The sequence below is a fragment of the Halichoerus grypus genome, chromosome 11 (genome assembly GCF_964656455.1).
Source record: "Halichoerus grypus chromosome 11, mHalGry1.hap1.1, whole genome shotgun sequence".
In the NCBI taxonomy this organism is placed as follows: Eukaryota; Metazoa; Chordata; class Mammalia; order Carnivora; family Phocidae; genus Halichoerus; species Halichoerus grypus.
The window spans coordinates 106,070,656-106,096,525 of NC_135722.1; the positions used below are offsets into that span (position 1 = coordinate 106,070,656).

General features: G+C 39.3%; 1 protein-coding gene across 10 annotated transcripts in view; it reads right to left on the reverse strand.

Moving 5' to 3' along the window:
* Positions 1-25,870, reverse strand: part of ATM (ATM serine/threonine kinase) — a 126,370-nt gene that overhangs the window by 29,878 nt on the left and 70,622 nt on the right. For 7 of the 10 annotated variants that reach the window (XM_078059043.1, XM_078059044.1, XM_078059045.1 and 4 more), the window contains 14 exons: positions 22,596-22,770; positions 21,874-22,038; positions 20,942-21,074; positions 19,290-19,385; positions 17,197-17,368; positions 15,638-15,779; positions 14,416-14,592; positions 11,961-12,138; positions 9,159-9,246; positions 7,276-7,431; positions 4,267-4,354; positions 1,833-1,921; positions 1,631-1,733; positions 962-1,110 (listed from right to left, as the gene is read on the reverse strand). In XM_078059043.1, coding sequence (XP_077915169.1) covers positions 962-1,110; positions 1,631-1,733; positions 1,833-1,921; positions 4,267-4,354; positions 7,276-7,431; positions 9,159-9,246; positions 11,961-12,138; positions 14,416-14,592; positions 15,638-15,779; positions 17,197-17,368; positions 19,290-19,385; positions 20,942-21,074; positions 21,874-22,038; positions 22,596-22,770 — 1,911 coding nt within the window. Of the gene's footprint in view, positions 1-961; positions 1,111-1,630; positions 1,734-1,832; positions 1,922-4,266; positions 4,355-7,275; positions 7,432-9,158; positions 9,247-11,960; positions 12,139-14,415; positions 14,593-15,637; positions 15,780-17,196; positions 17,369-19,289; positions 19,421-20,941; positions 21,075-21,873; positions 22,039-22,595; positions 23,199-25,870 lie in introns of those variants that run through there. The other 3 variants (XR_013442628.1, XM_078059049.1, XM_078059050.1) reach the window with 3 other exon arrangements.

Consider the following 25,870-nt stretch of genomic DNA (forward strand, 5'->3'; position numbering starts at 1 on the left):
AGGGTACCAGAACGCCTGGGTGGCTACTTTGGATGGGTGGGCAGCACAGGTCTCATATGTGGCCCTGTTAAACTAGAATCTGAATGACAGATTCTATACACATGGAACAGGGGAAAAAACAAGATGCATATAAGGCCTTGAGGCGGAAACAGCTTGGCCTGCAGGAAGAACACAGAGAAAGCCTACATGCCCGAAATGCAGCCGGCAATGGGAAGAACAGTCTATGGTGATTTACAGAGGTGACAAGAATAAGCTCCTCCAGTAAAATGCTGTAAAAATATGAAAGCGTATCTCTAATTTTATAGCAATCTAATAGTTTGAAATTTGAAAGACACTTCAATTAATGAAATTTTTTTCAATGAAGGTAATTCAACATAAAATTCATATGATTTCATTTTTTTGGTGTTTATGTCATCATAAGACTTTTTACATAAAAGCAAAATCTTTTACCGGATTAGGTGTTTGGCTTTCCTTTCAGAAACAACGGTGATATTATGATATAGGTTATAAACGGTATCTTGCTGTGTTCCTGGTTTAGCAGTTTTTACAGAGGGAGATATTTTATCAGTAAAGATAAGCAGTCTTCTGTGAACCATCCAGCCAGTAAAGTGGTGACTAACTCAAGAGTCTGCAGCAGGGCGTGGGAAGGGAAAGGACTATATTTTTCTTTGGATTTATAAACAAAAAGACTCTCATGAGCAAATACGTTTTAGATTTCTATTTTCAAGAGTATCTTAGGGGTGGGAGTGGAGTTACCCTAACTAAGAAGAGGGTGAAATCCAAGCCCCACACAGTCACTGCTTCCTGCTATCCCATTTAAGCCGTGTAGGCGTACCTACAACCGCAGTGTCTACGACACATGAAGCCCCCAAGCCCCGTGACACTCAGGGAGTGCAATGAGGAACAGCTCACTGCATACGACTCGAGAAATGGTGGGAAAAAGCACCCGAGTTCTTCTTACTTGACGGAAGGGCAGTGGCCCCACTGCATGTTCCTCCACGCTGCTTGGTACCGGAGCTCCTGCAGCTCGGCACACCACTCCTTATTTTCATGATCTAATCCTTTTAAATAGACGGAAAGAATATGGCAGAGTCCCAGATTCTGCAAGGCCTAAGCAGGAGTGTAAAAAAAAAAAATTCAGTACTCAAAGGTAGCAGAACTAGAGACCCAAAAAATAGCAATCGAACACGAAAAGTAACTTTCACAACACATCACTGGAAATCCCCCAATACTGTTTAGTATGTTCCCCCCCAGGAACAAAGAAGGCGCTCCCACAACTCTGCCCTGTGATGGAAGAAGGCTACAGAACACCGGCCAGCAGCACAGCTGACCACGCCCGGGCCGACTCGAATGCAGACCACGAGGAACAGTTTACGTGAGACACACCCACCACGTGGCGCACTGGACACTGTGAAGAAATGTCTTCTGCTGTCAGCCAACAAGACCACGATCAACAAATCTATACTCTCTTTGAGGTCAATGACATGCCCGATTCAGCTGTGTGTCCCCCTGGGTTTTCAGCCCAATGCCTGAAGAGCAGGGAACGTTCTCATGTCTAGTGTGTCTCCACTGACTGAAATCAGCTCAGCACGAGGCCAGCAGTGCTTCTCCAGGGCAGAAAATAGCTCACCTGAATTATCCCCGCCTGGCGGGTTGCTGAAGAGATGGCCGTCTCAAGGTCGTACGTCACCAGGGCTTTCCCCCACATTGCTTCATGTTCGTATGTTCGTAGTCTGTAACGGAAGATTTCCAAAATACCTTTGAGTTCCACATTCGTGGAGGTCCTTCACAGACAGAATTACGACAGCATTATCTAGAAACGTGCGGTTTACCTAGTGAGGGGCTGTAACAGTTTCCCTCCACCACAGCCATACAGACTATCGGGCTCTCCTATACTTCTGTAGATTTCTAAGAGCAGATCCTAAAAACATGGCAGCAACAAACATTGGAGAGGGAAAAATATCACTTTATGAATTTAGCAAACTGGAACTTTTATCATTACCAACATGTATCTCCTAACTCTAAGTGCTATGTTACAAAAGTAAAAGACAGTGATGCTGAAATATAAAGTTGTGAATCAGCAACACAACAAATTGATCCCAAAGAACAGAACGAATGACTCCTTGAAAAGAACTGCTCACAATTTCATGAATTAAATAAGAAATCAATCCCAATCTACCAGGCTTTTAACACAGACAAAAATAATCATAAAAACAAAAACAAATAGGGGCGCCTGGTGGGCTCCGTCAGAGGAGCATGTGACTCCTGATCTCAGGGTCATGAGTTCGAGCCCCACGCTGGGTTTAGAGATTACTTAAAAATAAAATCTTAAAACCATTAAATGCAATCTCCATCAAAATACTATAGCATTTTTCACAGAGCTAGAACAAACAACCCTAAAATTTGTATGGATCCACAAAAAACCCTGAATTAAAAAAAAAAAAAGAAGGAAAACAAAAACAATCCCATCAACAGCTAAAACTATGCAGGGAAAATGACGTCTGCAAAGTCTGACTCGTGAAAACTGAATGTAGTAAAAATAAAGATCACGAATTTTTCTTTGAAAAAAACTCAAAAATGCATTATGTTACAATTGGTAAAATGTGGCATGGATAAAGAAGTGGCTTACTGACTCAAATCTTTGTTGTAAAGTTTGCACAAAATTGATTCCATTTAAAAACCATCTCAGTAAAATAAAAATAGAAAACAATGGAAAAGTGGGGCGTCTGGGTGGCTCAGTCAGTTAAGCATGCAACTCTTGGTCTCAGCTCAGGTCTTGATCTCTGGGTCAGGAGTTCACGCCCTGCACTGGGCTCCATGTTGGGTGTGGAGCCTACTTAAGAAAAAAAAAAAAAAATGAAAAAGAAAAAGAAAAGAGAAAAATGAAAAAGCTAGAAACTTTTGCATAGAAAACCAGTCAAGCACTTTAAGTGCCTTAACGGTGCTTGCTCTGGGAAATATTTACTACATACAAATTCACTGATACTGGCATAATTTTATACTTCTAACTAAACTGTTTACATTCATGAACATGAAATTGAGCCCTTGGTGTTATTCATTCAGTACCCAAGTCTAGTACAGTGTCTGACACACAGGAAATACTCTAAAAACTCAGTAAAAGAGGGTAAGACTATAAAAAAGCGAAAAGGGAAAAGAGAAAGGAGAATGGGATCAACCAGTAGAGAGAACACACTTCACACAAGGCAAGGCTGAGGGTTCTAAGTGTTAATGAAACATCAGGGAGGGTGCTGAAGGGAAGGCGACCCCCCCACTCTGACTAGTCACGTGAAGTTCGGGGCGGGGGGTGGGGGGGGGGCATTAGCAAGTGCTGCTTCAGGCAGGAGCCGGGAAGGAGAGGAAACAGAAGACACTCAGGTCCTTCACAAGGTCCGGCCGGCCCTGAGGGAAGGGAGGCCAGAAAGGATGAAACAGAGGGAAATGATTTTGTGTTAGTTTGAAAGGAAATGATTTTATTTTTTCTTAAATAGGCTCCACACCCAAAGTGGGGCAAAAGCAGGAGAGACAACCAGGGGTTTAAGCAAAGTCCAAAGGCTGAAACCGTCATTTCAGAGGAATAAGCTGACCAAAGAAATTCAGTGAGGACGGATATTAAGAGATTTAGAGAAGAAGCCGTCTGCCCTGAGATGTGACATACAATAAACAAGTAAACAAATGAATATATGATTATAAATGTTAAATGCTATAAAGAAAATGAACAGGCCGGGGCACCTGGGTGGCTCAGTCATTAAGCGTCTGCCTTCGGCTCAGGTCATGGTCCCAGGGTCCTGGGATCGAGCCCCGCATCGGGCTCCCTGCTCAGTGGGAAGCCTGCTTCTCCCTCTCCCACTCCCCCTGCTTGTGTTCCCTCTCTCGCTGTGTCTCTCTCTGTCAGATAAATAAATAAAATATTTAAAAAAAAAAAAAAAGAAAAGAAAATGAACAGGCCACTGTGGCAGAAAACATATATTATAAACTCACCCTGTGAGACAGGTAGTTTTCCTTCCAACTTTCAGATGAAGGAACTCAAGGTCAGAAAGGGTAAGTAATTTTGTGCAAGCTTTTACAACTAAGTGGCAGAGTCCGAATGAGAACTCAGGTCTGTCCGCTACTCCAAGGCCTAACCTTCCCCCAAACCAGGAACTTACATGACAGTCCAAAAAGTAATGTCAGTTTGAAAATCAAATGACATCTCTATAATCTCTGTAACAAAATAATAATCCAAAATATAAAATAAATAGTATCACAAATAAGGTCTATAATATTTACCTGTAAACTTATTCCAGTTTCTTCTTTACTTTTTTCACTCAAACTAGAAATAGCTGTACTCTGGCTTGCTTCTTCAAACGTAAAACTTCTGTTTGTAACAAGAGCACTTCTTTTAATGAGAATATACTATTTTGAAGCTTGTTAATATATACAATATAGACTTGGATGGGAAAAACTAACCAAGATCACAGATAAAACATAATGAACCATTTATACTTTAAAATGCAATATAACTTACACCTAGAGTGGAAAAAAAATTCTGAGTATTAATTTTTCGAAGGAGAATCAAATTTTAATGACAGGCTGATATATGGGAAGGCCAAATGCAAAATAAACTTATTTACAGAGCCAGGCCTGCTTAAAAATATATGCTCCCAAATTCCTAAATGTTCTGTCAGTGGTTTTACCCGAAGTTCAACCTCATTAATAACCACAGGCACACAAATTAAGACCACACTGAGACACCACTTACCACCTGATAAATTGGCAAAAATCAAGAAGTCTGATAATATTAAGTGTTGAGAAAGAAGTGCATCAGTGGGATCCACCTACACCCAAGATTATAAAACTAACAAGCGACAGGATGAAAACTCAAGTTTGTGGACTCCAAGGCCTTAGCTTTAAGCCATGCATTTATATTATATATAGGACATTCAGTCCCATAAGTAATTTCAACTCAGAAATCATGCCACCTACGAACTGTTTATGACAATAATAATCCAAAGTGTAAAATAAATCTTATCATCAGGGATAGTACCTCTATATTACCTATCGGCTGCCTTCCTTAAATGTAAGGTTTTCTACTGATCTACTTCCTCACGAACTACATTTCTGAGAAGGGTGCAAACTGGTACAACCATGTTAAAAAACAACTGGGCATTATGTTAATACGGCTGAAATTCTGCACACCCGGCAAGCCAGTAACTTCACACTGAGACACGGATCATGAACCGGGGAATGAGCCGATGAACTGCGGGGTGTCCTCGCGTGGAACATTAAGCGGTAGTGACAAATTAATGAACTACAGCCACACACAACAGAGATAAAGCTCACAAAAACACTGAGCAGAAAAACAAGTTGTAGAAAAGTCCACATATAATTCATGCTAAAGCTCAAAAATGAGGAAAAGTGAACTGTATTTATGGGTTCGTAGTCGTCTGATAAAAACAGCACCCGTAAGCACGAGGTAACACTGAGCCCCTGGAGAGGGGCACAGAGTGCTGAGTGACAGAACCGTACTGACAACATCCGACTTTCTGTGCAGACACTACATACAGGTTCCTTACTGGCAAGTCATGGAGAAGAAGTCAGTTTTCAGAGGAGCAATCTGGACAGTGGGGGAGACAGTCCTGGAGTGAGGACTTTGTCAGCGCAAGGCTGTAAGTGCCCAGGCTGAGCGTGTGGCCAGGCCCCGCAGTCCCCGCCTCCCGGAGCAGGAACACTGAAACCACTGAGGCTGTGAGCTAACGCCTCTGGTCTAAGTCGGTTTGAGGGAGTTCTGGATTTCTTTCTAAAAAATTTCTTGGAAATTTCATCTGTTCTCAAGAGCAAGTTAACAAATCAAACTGCAGGGCACCTATCGGAGTCACTGAAGAAAACTAGCATTCCCTACCCTCCGTCAAGCTTGTCTCTCTGTCTGCCCTCCCTTTGCCATCAGGCACCTGGGGGGAAAACATCAAAACCAAACTGTTAAAGCAAACAGCAAGCCGTATGTGTCAAGGACTTGTTCCTAAAGTTAACCAAAATAAAAATCCAGGCCCTCCTGCTTATTAAACAAGTAATTTTGCAAAAATGTGCCAAATTCTATACAATCACCTACCTACAAATTAAGGTGATCTTATTTACACTCATCGAAGAGCTCAGTTATTCACTCCTGATTAGTAAGAAATACTCTACTGTAAAACCAAGCCACTGAAACACATTCAGATCCTAATTACTATGCAGACCCTGACTCAAATTTTAAGGCTCTAAGAATAAGCAATAATCAATTTCTTACTCATTACATTACAGAACAGAACTGTCTTCACAGAAAGTCTATAATGACGGTGAACATATCAATTACATGTTACACACAGTATCTACATATTGTAGATTTTTGTTTTCAGTTGAAAAGTAGAAATTAAATACCAAGCCAGAGAGTTAAGAATCAGTCCAGGCACACTAATTTGTGTTTGGTTAGGATCTGAATTCTGGCTCCTGGTTTTCCACAGTCTAAGAACCACAGTGCTGCCAGCTTAAGGACAATCCAAAGCAGAAACTGTAAGTCGCAAGCGTGAGAAATGTAGCAACATTATACATCTTTTTTATTTCAATTCTGTAATATGAATGGCTCTGTGGCTGGAAAACGAAGCTAACAACAAAAATAAACACTAGGCTACGTCAAATGAATAAAATCCGAGGAGGGCAGTTGGGATAATACAGTGCGTATTTTCCACTCTTTAACCTTGCTGTTTTTTCTTTTCCACTATGATCTAGGAAACACCCATTCGACTCTTACAAGAGTTCTAACTCAGAGGAAAAGCTAATTAAATCAGTAGAAATCCAGGTAGACAGCAAAGTAATCAAAGTGATTTAGTCACAGAAAAAAATCAGTTACATTACTTTATAGTCAATAAGTAAAATGGATCTTGAATAAGCTGGGGTACTGGTGGTGAAACTAATTTCACTGAAATCAGGGAATCATTCAATCACGTGAAACTGTGATCACTGTATTAAGTTCCCAATGCTACCTGCTGTGGGGGATACAGAAAAAAGTAACTGTGGTCTCTGCCCCTCAGGAGCTTGCTGTCTGGAGAATGTCTACAGTTCTTAAGTAATAAACATCTCTATTTTATTTCAGAGCATAATTATTTATTTCTTTTAAAATATTATCATTTCACTTTTAAAGACAGGAAACTTCTATCTAAGATGTGTTTTAAATGGGAGAGCAGGAGCAAAACAAACTATTTTTACCTTAACCGAAACAATGTCAACACAGACTTAAAAAACCAAAGGGCTGAATCCCATTACCTTTTGTCCTGGTCTTCCATGCTTTTCTTATCTGCGTAGATCTCTGCATAGAGCAATGCTGTAAAGTGAGCAGCACAAGACTGAGCGACCTTGGCAACCTCTAGATAATTCAACTCCAGCCAGAAAGCATCATCGAAAACTGTTCCTAAGGAAGGTCTAAAGAAAAATGTTAACATGCAGTCATGTCCGTTTCTTCAACTTCATTATCAAGAGAAAACATGCTCATCTAGAATACAGTGGTATCGAGCTCTGGTGAAAAAGAATATTACATTCAAATCACTCGGACCCGCGTGTCCCCCCAATACAGAGCTGTCCCATTCTCAGCCTGGCTGAAGAGCCCTACCTCTGACCCCTTGTGGATCGCAAACCACGAAGGCGGTGGGTCATCGGCTCGTACAAATGTGGGGTTCATACTTGACCTCCATCAAGGGGTCCATGGACCACAGGCTAAGCATGGGCTGCACAGAACAGCGAGTAACACCTACACAAATCTTTTCACGTGGCCAACTAAATGAAAATACTGTCTCTGCTAAGACGCAATTACATGTTTCTCCTATTGCAGTTCATTTTCTAAGTCACTCAATCAAAATCTTCTGTGGTAACAGTAGGTCAGGATTGGAAGGGACCAGAGACACCACCTTCTCCAAAACCAACATCATATGTGGGCTACGACAAGGGAGCGGTTAGGAGTGCTGGTTTCAGAGGAGGGTACGACCTGGCTCAAACCAGCTGAGCCCCCCTACAAGCTGCACCATCCGCAGCGACTTCCCTTCTTGAGCCTCAGTTTCCTCACTTGGAGAGCCCGGGGACAGTACATGTCACCAACAGTCGTTGCGATGATTCAATGATGCTTATCAGGGTGATGAATCAGGTGCTAACACTTCACTGCAGCTACTGGGGACCCTGCATTTCAGAGATCACACAGCTCCCAAGTACCGGACCTGGACTTGAACTCAGGTCCTTACACCCTTTGCTCCATTCATCTTCTCTCAAACTCTTCTTTGAGGCCTATTCAGAATGAGAACTGAAGACGAAGAACTTTTATCTTCTCCAAGGCCTGCCCATGTCAACACCACTCCACCTCGGATAAACCTGCACTGAATGATTCCAAGGTGAAAGTGCCTCCCCACACCCAGGAAAGAGAGGATTCCAGCTACAGTTAAAGCTTCCGTGGGCTTTCTCAGAAGAGGATCTGGTAACCAAGAAAGTCAATCGGTAACTTTCTAACTGGCAACAAAGACGCTGAAAGACCTAACATTTCTTTTCCTAAGAGTGGAGCGGGATGGATGAGGAGGATTGGGATGGATGAGGAGGATACAGATGTAAACGCACGCAGGGATTTTTCGTTTTCCTCCCACTCCTTCCCACTCTTTACCAACCACGCCAGCAGCAGCCTACCAATTCCTACCTCCTCGAGTTACCGGCCGACGACACTGTTTCCTCACAACCCTGGTCAACTCGGGAGCAGTATGGATCGATCTGACCATGACCTCTAGCAATGCCTGCACTCACTGTTAAAAATCTCATGAGGAATAAGAGGAACAAGATACTATACCACAAAACAATTTATCACAATCAAGAAAATACACACGGCCACAGCACAGTATACAGAACCATGCACTTTGAGGACCGTGAGTCACAGTCAGCAACTTGTATCTTACGAAGTTCCTGACACTGACTTAACCACGGTGCCACCCTGCATACGGATTATTTCAAGAAGATCTAAGCATTACACAAATTAAATACAGCACCCTGCAGCAGCTGCACCTAAAATAATGGTGTTAAAATTCAACCAGCAAAATTTAAAATTTAATTTTAAAATCAAAATTCACAAGCTACACTTCTAAATCCCCAAACTCAAGCAGCAATATTCACTCCGTTACCTCTTTTGTCTCCTCATGTAGTCCACAACGGCAAGCATTGTTCTCTGTGATTTTTTATCCAAACAGCATCGGAACAGGTGGTCTGACTCTGACAAAGACAGAGAGCTCCCCTTAGTCCCGGACAGACTTGCTTTCGCACATTCCTCCCTCCGTGTGTCTGTCTCCCTCTAGGCTATAGCGTTTCGTAGGCAGTAACCGGGCACAAAACTGGTTCTTAATAAATAGGAATGGAGAAGTAGAATTTAATGGCATTTCTTTTTCTTTTAAAATAAACTACTGTGCTTAGGGCCGCCTGGGTGGCTCAATCATTGAAGCATCTGCCTTTGGCTCAGGTCATGATCCTGGGGTCCTAGGATCGAGCCCCACACCAGGTTCCTGGCTCAGCAGGGAGCCTCTTTCTCCCTCTCCCTCTGCCCCACCCCCTGCTCATGCTCTCTCTCTCTAACAAATAAAATCTTAAAAAAAATAAATAAAACTGAGAATTTAATTACTATTTGTATCTTATTTCTGAAGGGGACTAATTCACTGATTCATTAAATACTTATCGAGGATCTTTCCTGTACCAGGTGCTCGGGATACAACCCTGAATACGACAGACGACTGCTGTGCACACAGAGCTCACAGAGCTCACCGATGACACAAGGCTGAGTGCTAGGACCGGGAAGGTGGACGGCACGGAGAGGCTTACCAAAAGGAGCCTGATCTGAACAAGAAAAGTTTCACAGAAAAAGTGGTATCTGATAGAAGAGTAACAGCGTCCCAGGCAATAGTCACACTACCTGAGACAGCCAAACAAGAATTTAGTGAAAGAGGATCAGCTGTGCCGAACCACAGGGCTAAAAGACAGTAAGGACATGGGGGCGAGCGAGGAACAGATGGACTCACATTATTTACAACAGAAACTGGCAGGATCTGGCCATCAGATGGACACGGGAGAGAGGTTCTCTGGCTTGGGCAACTGAGTGCCGTTCACTGAAGACATTAGAGAAGTAGGCCAAGGGAAGGGGATGAAGATGGTAAGTTTACTTTGGAGAAGTGAGTCCGGGATGCATAGGAGACATTCAAGGGAAGGCAGGAGACTGACAGACATCAGAAAAGATAAACCATTTAATCTGATAGAAATCGGAAGCTACTTCCTTTTAAACTACAGAATTTTACATGTGAAATTTAAATTTTCATTTACAGCCTTATAAATATTGGCACTTTACACAGAGGTAAAATAAAACAGGCTATTTTTACCTATGAATGGAGACAGCATAAATATGTATGTATATATGATAAACATGAAAAAAAGTCTTGGCCATGTTCATGATAATAAACTGCCAGGTCATCACAGGCAGTGATTATATTAAACTTGGTAATAAAAATTGTTTTTAATATGACTTTAAATTATTTTAATATTTAAAGTTTAAATGCTTACTGGTAATTGAACCACTTACACCTTATTTCCCAAATTAAGGACAGGATATATAGTTTAGATTGCAAAGTCTCTGCGAGAATTTTTATTTCACGTATTTCATTTTGATAATCTAAAGAAAATTCACATAAGCATATTTCGGATTATTTACAAGACCAAGTTATCATCTACTAGGAACACAGAATGAGCTTCCGTGTCTATGTTTATATCATTTCAAACGGGAGATGTGTAAGTGCTGTCAATGGAGAAGAACTACTTAAAACACAGAACAGAGCAAAGTGAGGTCTACAAGACACCATGGTCACGTCGAACAGAGGTTTCAGCAGTCCAGAGAGAAAGGACTGGGAGAATCGTGTGATCACAACACACGCCAAAGTGACAGGAACCGTAGTCAGATTGGGAAAGGGCAATTTAGTTGCAGCGAAACAGCACACAAATCAATACTTGTTTTAGAACTGTACTAGTCTCAAGTACACTAAGTGAATTTGTACCTGGTTTTATGTTTGCACATAGTGTTTAGTGTTAATAACACTAAAGACAACAAGTTAACATTATAGATTTGTGAATTTTCTTCCTTTATTTTAGGTTTGAAAAACTGACCCACAATGAGCCCTCCAGTATGCGTGTATGTATTATGGATACACACAATACACTATTCCTGCTCCTCATGGAAGTCCTCCTGCTATAAGCTCTTACCGTGGGAAATATTAATTACAAAGCATAAAAAGAAATTCGGTTATTTAAGTAAATAAAGTATAATCTATTCTGGGTTTTTCTGGGGGGTTGTTTTGTTTTGGGTTTTGTTGTTTTTGTTGTTGCTATTGTTAAAAAAAATCCAAGGATATATACCAAATGTTAACTGCAGTCATCCCAGGTCATAGGATTACAGGCAACTTAATTTTTAAATTTATGCTAATTTCTCTATTATTTTCCACAATAAATATTTTGTAATACAAAGCGTTATTTTAAAAAAATGAGTTGGCCAGATCTTTACCATAAAATTTCAACCTATCTTCCAACACAGGACCCGTGATATTTGCTTGCATTTATCTGTCTTCTTTTCCCACGGCGAGAACGTAGGGTGTCCTCTTCGTACCCGGGGTGCCAGCGCTGAGCGCAGTGCCGGACACACACTGAGCGCTCAGTCAGTTGCTCCACTATTAGTAGCCAAAATTCCCTGAGGGCGTACTACGCATCAAGTATTACCCTAGGTGCTTTACATATATTATCTCACTGAAAACAGACTACAACTTTCATGATGATGAGAAAATAAATACTTAGAGGTTACAGAATTAAGCCAATAAAGCATCCTGAAGGGATTCAAACACATCTTTCTCTAGAACTGAGAAGTTAACAGTATAAATGCCAGGAATTTAACAGAATACCTGAATCCAAATTTGCAGGAGTCGTGGATCGGCTTGTTGGTAAGGAGTGTCTGAAACAGTTAGTGAAAAATCCCTGAATGTGTGCAGAAAGCAGATTTCTCCATGATTCATCTGTATCTTGGAGTAAAATATCATGAATCAAGTATGGAAGCACAGTCTGACAAAAGTCAGTTTTCACCTGGAACATACAAACACATCAAGTCAACAGTCTGAGTGAACATCTATTTAACGCTTTCATTCCCTGTTACTGGCATATTAGACTTAAAAGAAAAATGATAGATGAATCTGTCATGAACTCAGTGTCTCTAAAACACACACAAAATGCATGTACCAAGGCAGTGCTTAAGAAAAATCAAAGTAACCTATGTTTCGATGTGAAGCATCGTGTTAGTTACACGACAACTGTTCATTTCCAATCTAGGCCATATGCACATAATGAAATAGCATAATGCTTACAAATGAAATTATATGTCACAACTGCTGCAAAGTGTTACTAATAACACACAGTTTTCTAATTTGATATAAAGGAAAATGGGGAATCAAAGTTTAAGAGAAAAGCTGAAAATCTGATTTTTGTACATTTTCTACACTCAGTAAAAAGCTGCAACAGTCATGTTCAAATGTTTATTATTTTAATAAACTCCAATTTGAGTATACAATTTGGGTACTTATTTGTGATATACTCCAAAGTGTAGAAAAGTACTTCAATACTTGTGGTACATCAAAACAGTACTCAACCTTATTTTTGTCAAGGTTCTCCCTTCATGTATTTATCACATACTACACGCACAAAACAGACGACAGATGACTAAATGCACATTTTTTTCTTTTTAAACTAAAGACAAATCAAATGGCAGTTTTAGAAAGAAAGAATTTAAGGAATTTGGAATCGGGGTGTGGTGTGTATGTGTATTTGGAACATTTTATCTTGTGGCGCAAAGTCAGAACTTTATAAAAAAACACCTCAGCCATGCTCACTAACGGGAAATGCGCGGTGTCTAGGCCGTCACCAAGCTGACTTACTACAAGCACAAGGTAGTAATGCAGAGAGTGTGACCATTTCTTCACTGCAACACTTCTTCTGCAGAAGCAAGGCCTGCCTTTTAAACTGCTTTCAATGAGGGCACTTTATCAAAATACTCCATCAGTTTTGTTTTTTTATTTCAAGTTTTTACTTAAATTCTAGTTAGTTAACATATATGGTAAAATTGGTTTCAGGAGTAGAATTCAGTGATTCATCACTTACATACAACACCCCGGGCTCATTCCAAGTGCCCTCCTTCGTGCCCATCACCTGTCTAACCCATTCCCCACCCAGGTCCCTCTATCAACCCTCCGTCTGTTCTCTATTGTGAAGAGTCTCTTATGGTTTGTTTCCCTCTCTTTCTTTTCCCCCCTTCCCCTACGTTCCTCTGTTTTGTTTCTTAAATTCCACATATGAGTGAAATTATATGGTATTTATCTTTCTCTGACTGACTTATTTCACTTAGCATAATACCCTCCAGTTCCATCCATGCCATTGTCTATCAGTTAGTTACTTTTAACTGGTAGATGTTTGAACCAGTCAGACATTTTGTTTTCACACTGTCATTGAATCGTGCCTGATGGTACAATATAAATTAGGTTAACATTAAAGTCTTAGAGCATCATCATATTATACTGTTTTGGATGGCATACTTGATAAAAGTGTGTAAATTTTGTTTGATTTGGTATAGACCTTTATTGAAATAAACTGTATTAGACCTTCAAAAATAAAAAAGCAGGGCTGCCTGGGCGTACAATCAGTTAAACATCCAACCCTTTGTTTTGGTTCAGGTTGGGGTCATGAGATGGACCCCTGCGTTGGGCTCCAAGCTCAGCATGGCGTCTGCTTGGAATTCTCTCTCTCTCCCTCTGTGGGAAGGGAGAGAAAGAGAGTGCTTACTCAGTCTCTTTCTCTCTCTAATAAATAAATAAAAAAAATAATAATAATAAATAAATAAATCTTTAAAAAAATAAATAAAAATAAAAAAGCAATGTTAACTGCTACCTCTTTTTCTTAAGAAAGTATACTAGGGAAAGTAAATGACAATGACCTTAAAAATATTTTAAAAAGTAGACTTTTGGTTAATGTAAGTAATTTACAATCATCAGTATTTTAACTATTGTTAGTAACAAATTATTCAAGGCACCCTTTAGAGCTCATCCAGTACGTAGCTACCCCACAGCTGAAACCAACCACACAAAGCTCTAGCTACACAAAGATGCCGTGTTTGATGGATTCCCAACAGCTGAGCACAGGTGATGCTTCATGGACATGAGGTGCACAACCACCACACTGTTCAGAGAGAGAGGCCATAAATATGGACATGGAACCCAAATGTATCGGGACAACCAAAGGAAACTACTATGAGAAGGCTCAAATACAAAAAGCATAGGTAGTAAGGGATTAAGGCAGACTAATTAATCTTCTTACTTCACACATTGGCTTTAATAGCTGAAGAATTTCACTTTTTGTGCCTCCGCTATCCAAAATAGCACAAGTCAGCCTCTTTATCCAAACGTCATGATTTTCACTTTGAGGAATCCACAGGCTCATATCATCCAGGCCTTCTAAAGGACTTTCTTTGTCCAGTCTGGGGACTTCTAAAAACTAGAAAGAAAAATAGTCAAAACATGTAAGTAAGGTCATTAGAAATACATTTTATCTTTCCGGCGTAGAACAAATATCTAGGCATAAATCTGTTTCCAAACCAAACTAAACAGAGTTAAAAATAATACTGGAGGCAATGGGTAACTCTTAAAATTAAAATACATTTATGTTTATACGGAAGGCCAAGTAGTATGATAAAAAATTACTGGTCTGCACAGCAGGATACTTGAGCTCTACTCTCAGCTCACGAGTAGCATATTATACACATCACAAACTCTCTGCCTCACTGGTCTCATGGACGAAACCAGTCCAAGTCTACCACAGGGAACTGATTTCAAAATGTTAAAACAGATTATATTACTGGTGTTTTACACATTGTATTACTGGTTTTATTAATAGTTTATATTACCAGTAATTTCACTAAGACCAAAATTATATTTATGATATATTAAAGAGACTAGTACAACGATGGGTATATGTCCTGAAGTTAATTTGGTGAAAATTCTACTGTTTAACTCCCAATTGCTTTATGAAAAGAAAATATTAAAGAGGAATGCTTAGACTAAAGGAGAAGCAAGAGTTCTTAAATATCCTTCAGAGTCCTTTCAGTCAAACGTGATTATGATATTCAAGTGGAAAAAGGGAAGGGAGAAATCTATAGGTCATCTTATATTTCACTAGGGGGCTGTGATACTTTAACTTCCTATGGAAATAAACACTTGCTTGTTGCACATTACCTACAAACCACACCCAACATCAGTGGATTTCATGGGATCGATGTAAGGGTTTTCTACTCCTAAGAAGAAAGGCCTATCATTAAGAACTCCTCCTATCCTCCAAATCAATCAGCTTTCTATCTCAACTTTTCCACACTGCTCTAATTAAAAACAGAAATGCCCTGGATTCAAGTACAGTTGGAATTACTTCTAAGAAAGGTTAAATGTTAGTATAATACTATTTAGGCAACTTGATATTCATATCTCACAGCAAACAGAACTGTTCCAGATATAGTGGGTATTCAATAAACATTTATTATTTGAGAGACCTTTTTTTTTGATGTTCTAAAAGGCTGTAGATAGATCAGCATGGGATCAGGTGTCGTCTTATAAATCTCCCAGAAACTATGTCCAGTCTTTGTGGCTAAAATGCTTTTCAAACAGGTAACAGCAGCTGATCGCACTTTGACACTGAAAAACATAATTCAGATGCTTATGAAGTATATTCAACTACTGATGAATGTGAAACAACCCCCAATAAAAAATTTAAATCTAAAATTTTAAATTTATATTACAGGTTGACTCTTGAACAAGTTAGGAGCACTGATGCCCACACAGTCAAAACCTGTGTATAAATCCTGACTCCCCCAAAACTTAACCACGAATAGCCTGACAGGGAGACGTACACACACCATAGTGAACACATACTTGTATGTGTTACATACTGTATTTGTACAACAAAATAATCTAGAGAAAAGAAATTTATTATGTTAGTCACCATACATTACATCATTAGTTTTTGACGTAGTGATCCATGATTCATTGTTTGCGTGTAACACCCAGAAAATGTTCTGAAGAATATCATACGGGAGAGAAAATACATTTACAGTACTACACTGTATTTACCGAAAAAAGCCCACATGTAAGTGGACACAGGCAATTCAAACCTGTGTCGTTCAACTATGAAGCGTAAAGGTTAACTGCATCAGGCAGTTACATTAGGAAATTTTACCTCTAAATAAAAATTCTAGGGGCGCCTGGGTGGCTCAGTCGGTTAAGAGTCTGTGTTTGGCTCAGGTCATGATCTCAGGGTCCTGGAATCGAGCCCCATGTCAGGCTTCCTGCTCAACAGGGAGTCTGCTTCTCCCTCTCCCTCTGCCCCTCCCCGCTTGTGTTCTCTCTCTTTCACTCACTCTCTCTTTCAAATAAATAAAATCTTAAAAAAAATTCTATAATCAAAATTCTACAGCATCAATGCCAAAATTATCAAACCATTTTTAATACTCCTCTAGTAAACCTAAGTTACTAATCACTGCAGGGGGGTAGGGGGCAAAGAAAGCAAGCAAAAGTAATCTCACAGCTACCCAGCTGAAATTAGGATAGAATCTGTTCCAATTTTGTTTGGCATAAAGAATCAGGGGGCAAAAGAAAACCCTGTCTGATTAGCTTAAGATCTTTGGAGTTATGACGCTTCTTCTCTAGGACTTATCTTAAAAGGATCAAAATACTCTCAATGAGAGCAGTGCCTTTGATTTCGACCAATGCCCAAAACATCCGCTTTTGCAATTTTCCTATTTCAATGTTCTGTATCGAACCACCTGGCAGTTTTCTTATTGTTTAGGCTACTCTCACTAGATTTTAACAAGGACCTTATCTGGTATGCTCATCAGTGAACCCAGTGCCTGGCACATAGTAGGGCTTCAGGGATTATGGCAATGAATAAAAATACAATGATTTTTATTAAAATACTTGAGATTAAGAGAAAAGTATGGCAATGTAAAGGAGAATGCTTCAGTTTCAGGAGATGTTAATTTACGTAAAGTATCAACGTCCCTGAATGTCAGACGAAGTAGGTGCTAGCAGGTACACAGGCTCAGTCCCTACTCACCAATCCTCTACCAGCGTGTTGTTCAGGTAGGTCAGCGTTATGAAGGTCCACTGAAGTTCTTTATCTTCAAATAACTCAGGGGCCTTGGTAGAAGATGTATCTCTACCGTGCTGTATAGCTATTGTGGAGAAATCGACAGGACCCACTTCTCCCAAGCAGCTTCCAACAGCCTCTATATTTAGAAATTCCTTTTCAGTACAGTTGTAGCTAAAAGATCTCCCATAAAACAAGTTTTTCCCCCACAAAAAATATCATGTTTTGTCATCCTTCAAGATTTAAGTGGTTTCCCAAAGATTCTGAATAAAGAAGCTACTATATATTGTAGCATTTTCTTTATATATGTCCATGTGGGCAAAAGATACTTTCCCCTATAAAATCATATCCAGGAGAGAGAAATCAGTAACAGAATAAAGATAGTAAGGATGAAAGTCTAAACATAGCTACTATACGAATGTAGCAACAGACTTTAAAACTGTTAGAACATTTTTGAGGTATTATATACATAAAGTACATAAACCTTAAACACTCAGTTCAGTGAAAATTCACACACACATTTTTTTCCACCTGTGTTACCACCATCCAGATGAAGACAGAGCAGTTCCTGCCAGAGAACTCCCTTCACACTCTTTCCCAGCCGTGAGGGAATTAAAATACACCCATAAATTTTTTGATAGCTCTCCTTTCAAAAGGTGTAGCCCTAGTTCCTCTCCCCTTGAGTGTGGGGTGTACTTGGGGACTCAGTTCTAACAGACAGTGTACAAGTCTTTCACTTCCTTGATTAAACTTATCCCCACGCACTGGATTCTCTTAGATGCTACTATAAACAGAACTGCAAATGGAACAAAATTTTCTCTTTAGATTGTTCACTGATGGTGTAGAGAAACACAACTAAATTTTGTGTGTGGATCCTATATCCTGCAACTGTGCTGAATTCATTTATTAGCTTTATTACAGTAGATTTCTTGTAGATTCTCTGGGGTTTTCTAGAAATAGAATTTCTTTCCAATCTGGGTGCTTTTACTTTTCTTCTTGTTCCCCTGCTCTGGCTATTACTTCCAGTACAACTTGGACCAGCACTGGTGAAAGCAGGCAACCTTGTCTCCTTCCTGACCTGGGGGTGAAAGCTTTTCGTCTTTCACCACTAAGAATGATGAACAACCATACTAAGATTTTATGCTACACAGGAAAGCCACTCAGTGCTCCTGGAGCAAATCAGGTCTGTCCCTAGAAACAGTTAAATTACGGAAATATACGTGAATTCCTTGGTCAAAGGAAACTTCCAGGGTGCTGGTAAGGCTCTGTTTCTTGGTCTGGGTGTGCTAGATGCACAGGTATTTTCCGCTTGTGAAAACTTTCAAGTTACATACTTATATCTGTACTTTTCTGTATGTACAGTATATTTCAGCAAAAGAACTTACAAAATAAAAGAGTGCCCTAGTTACTAGGCTCCCACTGAGAAGACAAGAAAGACTCCACTGAATGGAAGTAAAATCTGTGAAGGACCCTCTTATTCCTCCTATTTTTCTTATTTGAAGCAATGTTGTCATGACAACCTCAAGGTGACTTCAATCAGTGTCTCCATCCTGTGATCACTAAGTCTAAACACCTCTTCTAGGTGGGATGTGTGGTGGCCATTTACCTTACACTAGGATAGCCCCAAATGGTGGTAGGAAAGGGCTTGGATGCAGCTTTCATATCTGAGTTTAATTCACCTAGCCCTCCAAATCCTCATTCTTACTCTGCCCTATAAAAAAGATTAAGTACTGCTCAGTTATATTTACAAAATATATCAGAAGTCAATTTATTTGCAACTTAACAGTACAAATATTTATTTCTGACTTTCCTAAGTATTTATAAGATGTTTTTGAATGAACAGTGATGCACACGTGTAAATCACTAACTTTGCACTTTATGCAAATGTTTAAGGAAGGAAAATATGGAAGGAGGCTCCTTAGGGACACTTGAACATAAATATACCTCAGCTACCATCTCACATTTCCCTACTATCCCAAATTACAAACTCTTACTGAATTTGAAAACAGAGATGACCATGCAAACATAAAAGCTCATATTCCTTCAGCCGAAGAGCTTACCTAGGACTTCTCTCTCTCCAGTGTGGCTCACCGCCGTCTCGCATAATTGCAACAGGGTGACGATGAGCTTCACCATCGTGCCGTCCTGCGGGTTCTCTGGGGGCGGTTTAGATTAGGAAAAATAGTTTCAACTACAACGGAGAAGACACGTTTCTTTACAATATGTTTATAGATTAAATTATCTGACTAGAAAACTTCCATGAAGTTTTTTTAAAAACAAGGTTTTAAATCACAAGCAGGTCAAAAAACATAACGTGAATGTATCTGAACTTTCTTATAAAACAGAACCACGTAAAAGTGAGAGCAAAGCAGTATCTGGCCAACAGAGAGAGAGGAATGTCCAATTAGCCAACACCTCAGCAAATCACGAAGAGTGAGAGACACAAAAATCACTCAACATTAACTGACGAGAGACCCTGGAGGCACACTCTGGTCTTTAACCCCTGGATTTAGTCCAGACCAGCAATGTCCGACAGAACTTTCCGCAACGACAGAAACGTTCTCCAACGTACACGGTCCCACGACAGCCACGAGCACAGTTACTACTGAGAACCTGACACGCGTGAGTCTGATGAAGACACTAAATTTTAAATTTCATTAAATTTAATTCACTGAATTAAATAGCTAAAAACAACTCGTGTCTGTTTTGGACAAGACAGGTCTGCACCAATGACTTACCCAAACACACAAGAACAAAAGAAAGAGGTATTCATCTTTTACACACACACACACACACACACACACACACACACACCTCAGAACAAATGCACTCCAAACTCTGAGCTCATATGATCAAGACCAAAATTAGTTTTTAAAACTACTGGAGGGGCACCTGAGTGGCTCAGTCGGTTAAGCGTCTGCCTTCGGCTCAGGTCATGATCCCGGGGTCCTGGGATCGAGCCCCGCGTCGGGCTCCTGCTCGGCGGGGAGCCTGCTTCTCCCTCTGCCTGCCCCTCTGTCTGCTTGTGCTCTATCACTCGCTCTCTCTCTCAAATAAACAAAATCTTTAAAAAAAATAAAACTACTGGAAAAAACCCACAATGGAAATAGGAAATTAATGGGCAAAAGATGATAATCAAAACTCAAGTAGGAAAAATTTCCCCTAAGTACAATACTAGAATAACCTAAACTCAAATCAAATTAACATAAAAATTAATGTTTTCTTAAGTAAAAAAAAAAAAACTAGAAACACATATACAGATACGTGTTTATATAGAAAAACACACACACATATACATTCATGATTTTACATATGCACATACATAAGAGACTTAAAGTGGGATACATTTCTTTTATTTAAACAAGCTGGAGCAATAGGCACAGACAGACTACCCATATGCCTGGCTCTAAGGAATTCAAATGTTTCTTTCAGGCAGTAGGAAGTGGTTAAAACTTTTCAAGCAGTAGAATAACACGACCGTGTCTGGGTTTAGAGAAACCGTTCTGGCAGAGGTATACGGGACGGATAAAATGGGGTTAATTCAAGGTGAGGAGACCACCCACAATCTCTTTTATGGTGAGATGAGAAATGATGAACTACATGCTGAGAGCCTGAAGTAAGTCCACAGCAACTGAACAAAGAGCAAGAATTTATAAAAAGACTCTTTCAAAAAGGAAGAGGTACAAATGACCCACGTCATTAACATCAGTACCCTGAGACGCTCTCACGAGGTCCACCATCTGGTCCTTATGCTGAGCTAGCTGTCTGCAGAGATCCTTCAATCCTTCCAGCCTTGTCAAAGGAAGTGCATCATAAACACTCACGGAGAGAAAATGATTTATTTCCTAAAAGAGAAAATTAGTTAAAAATGTAACTTGCTTTATGTACATGTATGAAGTCTATCAAATAAAACTTAAAGAAAAAAATTAGTGCCTTTTATAGACACTGATTCAATCACTATTATTACCACACAAGGCAGAAATAAATGGCTTCTTCCATTTCACATCTGCCAATGTTGTAATCACTTAAATGCTAACAGACTCATGATAACATACTTAAGATTTTAAGATTGTAATAGCATCCTCCAAAGGAAAAGCTTAAATTTCTACTTATTTAGTACTGTGACTCTAGTTTCACATCTCAGTACATTTAACTATATTGTCATATTGATATACAGTCAGATATGGAGTATGGTTTTAAAATTGTAACATTTATACTAAAAAATACACCTGAACATAATTTTAAAGTTTATAAATATTAAAGTAAGATTAAAATTTGAAAAACTCTTTAAAAAGTCAAATACCATCTCTAATTCAAACATAAATTGTCCTTCAAAGGATCAGATGGTAATTTTGAGATATTAATGGATCTGATGCATATGAAAATCAAGCATATTTTAGATATTTCTTCATTACTTAATTTCAGATCTTAACCAAGAAATCTTGATATTTATAATTTTACTGCAATACAAGACAATATATTAAGATTCAGTTTCTTATTTGTTGAAAGGGCAAATCTCATGTTGTTTTTCTATTACAATTTTTTAAAAAGATTCAGTTTTTTACTTTTAGAGAATTGGAAGTTTTCAAAAAGTACTGCTCTCTACCCTAATACAAAATAGTAAGATGATGGAATAATTATTACCTCCAAAAGTGAGAAGGGTCCTTTACTGTATTTAATTTTCTGCTGAGTAATACGCAAATCCTTAAAGACATCATGGTCAGGAAAGGGATCTAAAAGTTTAATTGTCATATAGAGGTTTTCATTATCCTTGTTATCTATCACTAAGTATTTCAACAAGTCCAATACCTAAACGTAATTTAAAAAAGGAAAAAATCAAAAGGAAAAAATGGTTTAATTATATTTCAAAGTAAAACAACCAAACCTACTGTAATAAATGATAAAAACTCTACTAACCCAGTTCAGATAAAATGCTTTAATTATTCCTATAGGACCACCTATGACTGTTTCTGTGCTTTCAAAGGATTCACCACATACGTAAGGTGCCGCTATAGGATGAGGACTGGGACAGAGAAGTGCCAGGATTCCTGGAACATTCCGTACAGTGTCTCATGCACCATCCCAGTGGTGTCAACTGCTGTCCCAGTTTTTAGCACCTCTACGCTTCAACCCAACTAAGAGACACAAACTCTTAGGTTATTTGTGAGATCAAAATTACTAGGTGCTCTGTAATTAAATGATTACAAATATTAATTCACTGAAAATGTTTTTCCAACCATTTTCCGAAGAATATTTTCACTAAAATGACTAATCACACCAAGTAAACATAAAACATTCGGCTCCTTCCAAGAAGGCTTTATCAATGTTATTTCAAATATCTCTGTGAAGAGGATTTGGGGAAATACCTGTTCCTGAACCTCCATCTGATCATCCACAAGGGGTATAAGTGTTCCAACAATCACGTGAAGGTGATTTTCTAGAGCATCCTTACAATAAGTGACCGCCGTGTGGCAAACCCGGCTTAACAGGTCACAACACAGGGAGAAGCTCCGTAACGACACATCCATGAAACGAGAAGGCCTAACACAGGGAGAAAAATAGTAAGTTCTAGGAAACAACTTTGACAAAGCTCATGTAGAAGTCATTTTCCTTCAGCAGCTCTAACTCTGAAGTGGCCTGACATAAAAATCACTTTCATGTCTAATTCCTTAATAAGGTTTCAAAGCCAAAAAGACAAGTGACATCAGCAACGTGATGGGGTGGATAGCTCCAATGTGCCCTCCCGACAGAGATACGGAAAAACAGGCAGAACCGTTAGAATTCTGTAGAACAGTCAAAGGTTAAAGCAATCAAGCAAATGCTAAATTAAAAAAAAAAAAAAAGGCAACTTAACTGTAGGAAAACGCGGTGGTGTTTACTTGTCTTTGCCCCACTATTCCCTCCACAGCTTGGCGGTTGTCATGAAACCTACAGTCTCCATTCCCAGTGTGGGATCCTGGCTCTGTGCTCTGGAGGGAGCATAGCAGACCATATTTGCAAATTATTGTATACATCTGTTCTAAACCAGACTGGGAGCCACCTACACGACTAATGTACGGGGCTTAGCTCTGATTTGTCTACTTGGATCTCCCCAAGCTGGAAAAGCCATGAGCATTGCTTGAAAACACCGTAAAACTCACCAACTACCCACAGCTGTGAGGGGCAAAAAATTACTGTTGAGACATACAACAAACTGCCTAAAACCTAGGATGAAAAGCTGGAAAGACAATTCCCTTGTGAAATTAGAGCATTAAAAATCACACACATATCTGGGAAACTGAGAAAGCCACACACATGCCCAGGGCAAGATGCTTACTCAAAAAACACCTGAGAAGACCATAAGCTTTTACTTTGCGCTAATCCCTAGGCTCAGTGCAAACCTACCTAAGTGTTGAAGAGAGTCCTAACACAGAGCCAGTCTGCAAAAATTAGGAAAGATTCTCATTCTCTCTCTCTCTCACTCCCTCACTCCTGGCATTCAAGGAAATCTGTCGAAACACTCCCTGAAAGCAAGTTAAGGACCAGTCTTCAGTAGCCAAATGCAGCAAGGAATACACTCTCTGCACAAATAGTTGAGTATACTCATGAAACAAATGGACTACTACAACAATTAAAAAAAATGGACTACTTCAACAATTAAAAAAAAAAAAGTCAAGGGGCGCCTGGGTGGCTCAGTCGTTAAGCGTCTGCCTTCAGCTCAGGTCATGATCCCAGGTCCTGGGATTGAGCCCCGCATCCGGCTCCCCGCTCCGCAGGAAGTCTACTTCTCCCTCTCCCTCTCCCCTGCTTGTGTTCCCTTTCTCGCTGTGTCTCTCTCTGTCAAATAAATAAATAAAATCTTTAAAAGAAAAAATTTATTAAAAAAAAAAAGTCAAACCCTGGGGAAGGGGAAAATCTCATTTCCCCAGTTACCACATTATAATAGTAAAATATCCAGTTTTCAGGCCAAAATAGAGATCCCAGAAATAAATCCATGCTTATATGCTCAATTAATCTGATGAAGGAGGCAAGAATATATAACAGGGAAAAGACAGTCAACAAATGGTGTCAGGAAAACTGGACAGCTACACACCAAAGAATGAAACTAAACCACTTTCTTAACAACATATACAAAAATAAACTCAAAATGCATTAAACCTTAATGTGAAACCCGAAACCACAGAACTCCCAGAAGAAAACACAGACAGTAATTTCTTTGATCTCAGCCAAAGAAACATTTTTCTAGATATGCCTCAGGCAAGGGAAACAAAAGCAAAAAACAAAACAAAAAAAACCCACACAAAAAACTACTGGGACTACATCAAAATAAAAAGCTTTTGCACAGCAAACGAAACCCTCAACAAAATAACAGGGCAAGATATAAGATATCTTCAAATGTCCTATCTGATAAGAGTTAATATACAAAATATATAAAGAATTTACACAACTCAACAATTAAAAAATAATCTGATTAAGAAATGGGCAGAGTACTTGAATAGACATTTTCCCCAAAGAAGAAAAGACAAATGCCCAAAAGACACATGAAAAGATGTTCAACATCACTCATCATCAGGGAAATGCAAATCAAAACCACAATGAGATACCACCTCACACCTGTCAGAATGGCCAGAATCAAAAAGACAAGAAATAAGAGGTGTTGGAGAGGATGTGGAGAAAAAGGAACCCTCATGCACTGTGGCAAACTGGGAATGCAAACTAGTACAGCCGCTATGGAAAACGGTCTGGAGGTTCCTCAAAAAGAGTTAAAAATAGAATTACCATATGATCCAATAATTCCATCACTGGATATTTACCCAAAGAAGATGAAAACACTAATTCAAAAAGATATGTGCACCCTATGTTTACAGCAGCATTTTTCAGAGTAGCCATGGTATGGAAGCAGCCCACGTGTCCAGCGATGGGTGAATATGTAAACAAGATGTAGTGTATATATACAGTGGAATATTATTCAGCCATAAAAAAAAAAAACAATGAGATCATGCCATTTGTGAAAACATGGATGGACCTAGAGGGTATTATGCTAAGTGAAATAAGTGAAAGACAAATACCGTATGATTTCACTCATTTGTGGAATTTAAGAAACAAAACAAAGAAAAAAGAGACAAACAAAAAGACTCTTAACTACACAGAACAAACTGGTGCCTGCCAAAGGGGAGGTGGGTAGGGGGATGGGTGAAATAGATAAAGGGGATTGTGAGGACGCTTATTGTGATAAGTAATGTATAAAATTGTTGAATCATTACATTATACACCTGAAACCAATGTAACAAAATAAATTTTTAATTAAAAAAATTTTTCAGGTGAAAAAAATCCATTATTTCAACAAAAAAATCACAAGGCATACAAAGAAATAGGAAGTAGGAAAGGAGAGCCCATTTAAAGAAATAAAATATACTGGCCGAAACAGTTCGTGAGGAAGCTCAGAGAGTGGAATTACTAGGCAAAGACTTCAAACAACTGTCTTAAATATGCTAGAAGAGCTTAGAGACAAATGAAAACAGAAGCACAGCGTACCCAAATTTATGAATGCAGCAAAGGAAGCACTGAGAGGAAAATACGTAGCAGTAACCACCTACATTAAAAAAAGAAGACTGGGGGGGCGCCTGGGTGGCTCAGTTGGTTAAGCAACTGCCTTCGGCTC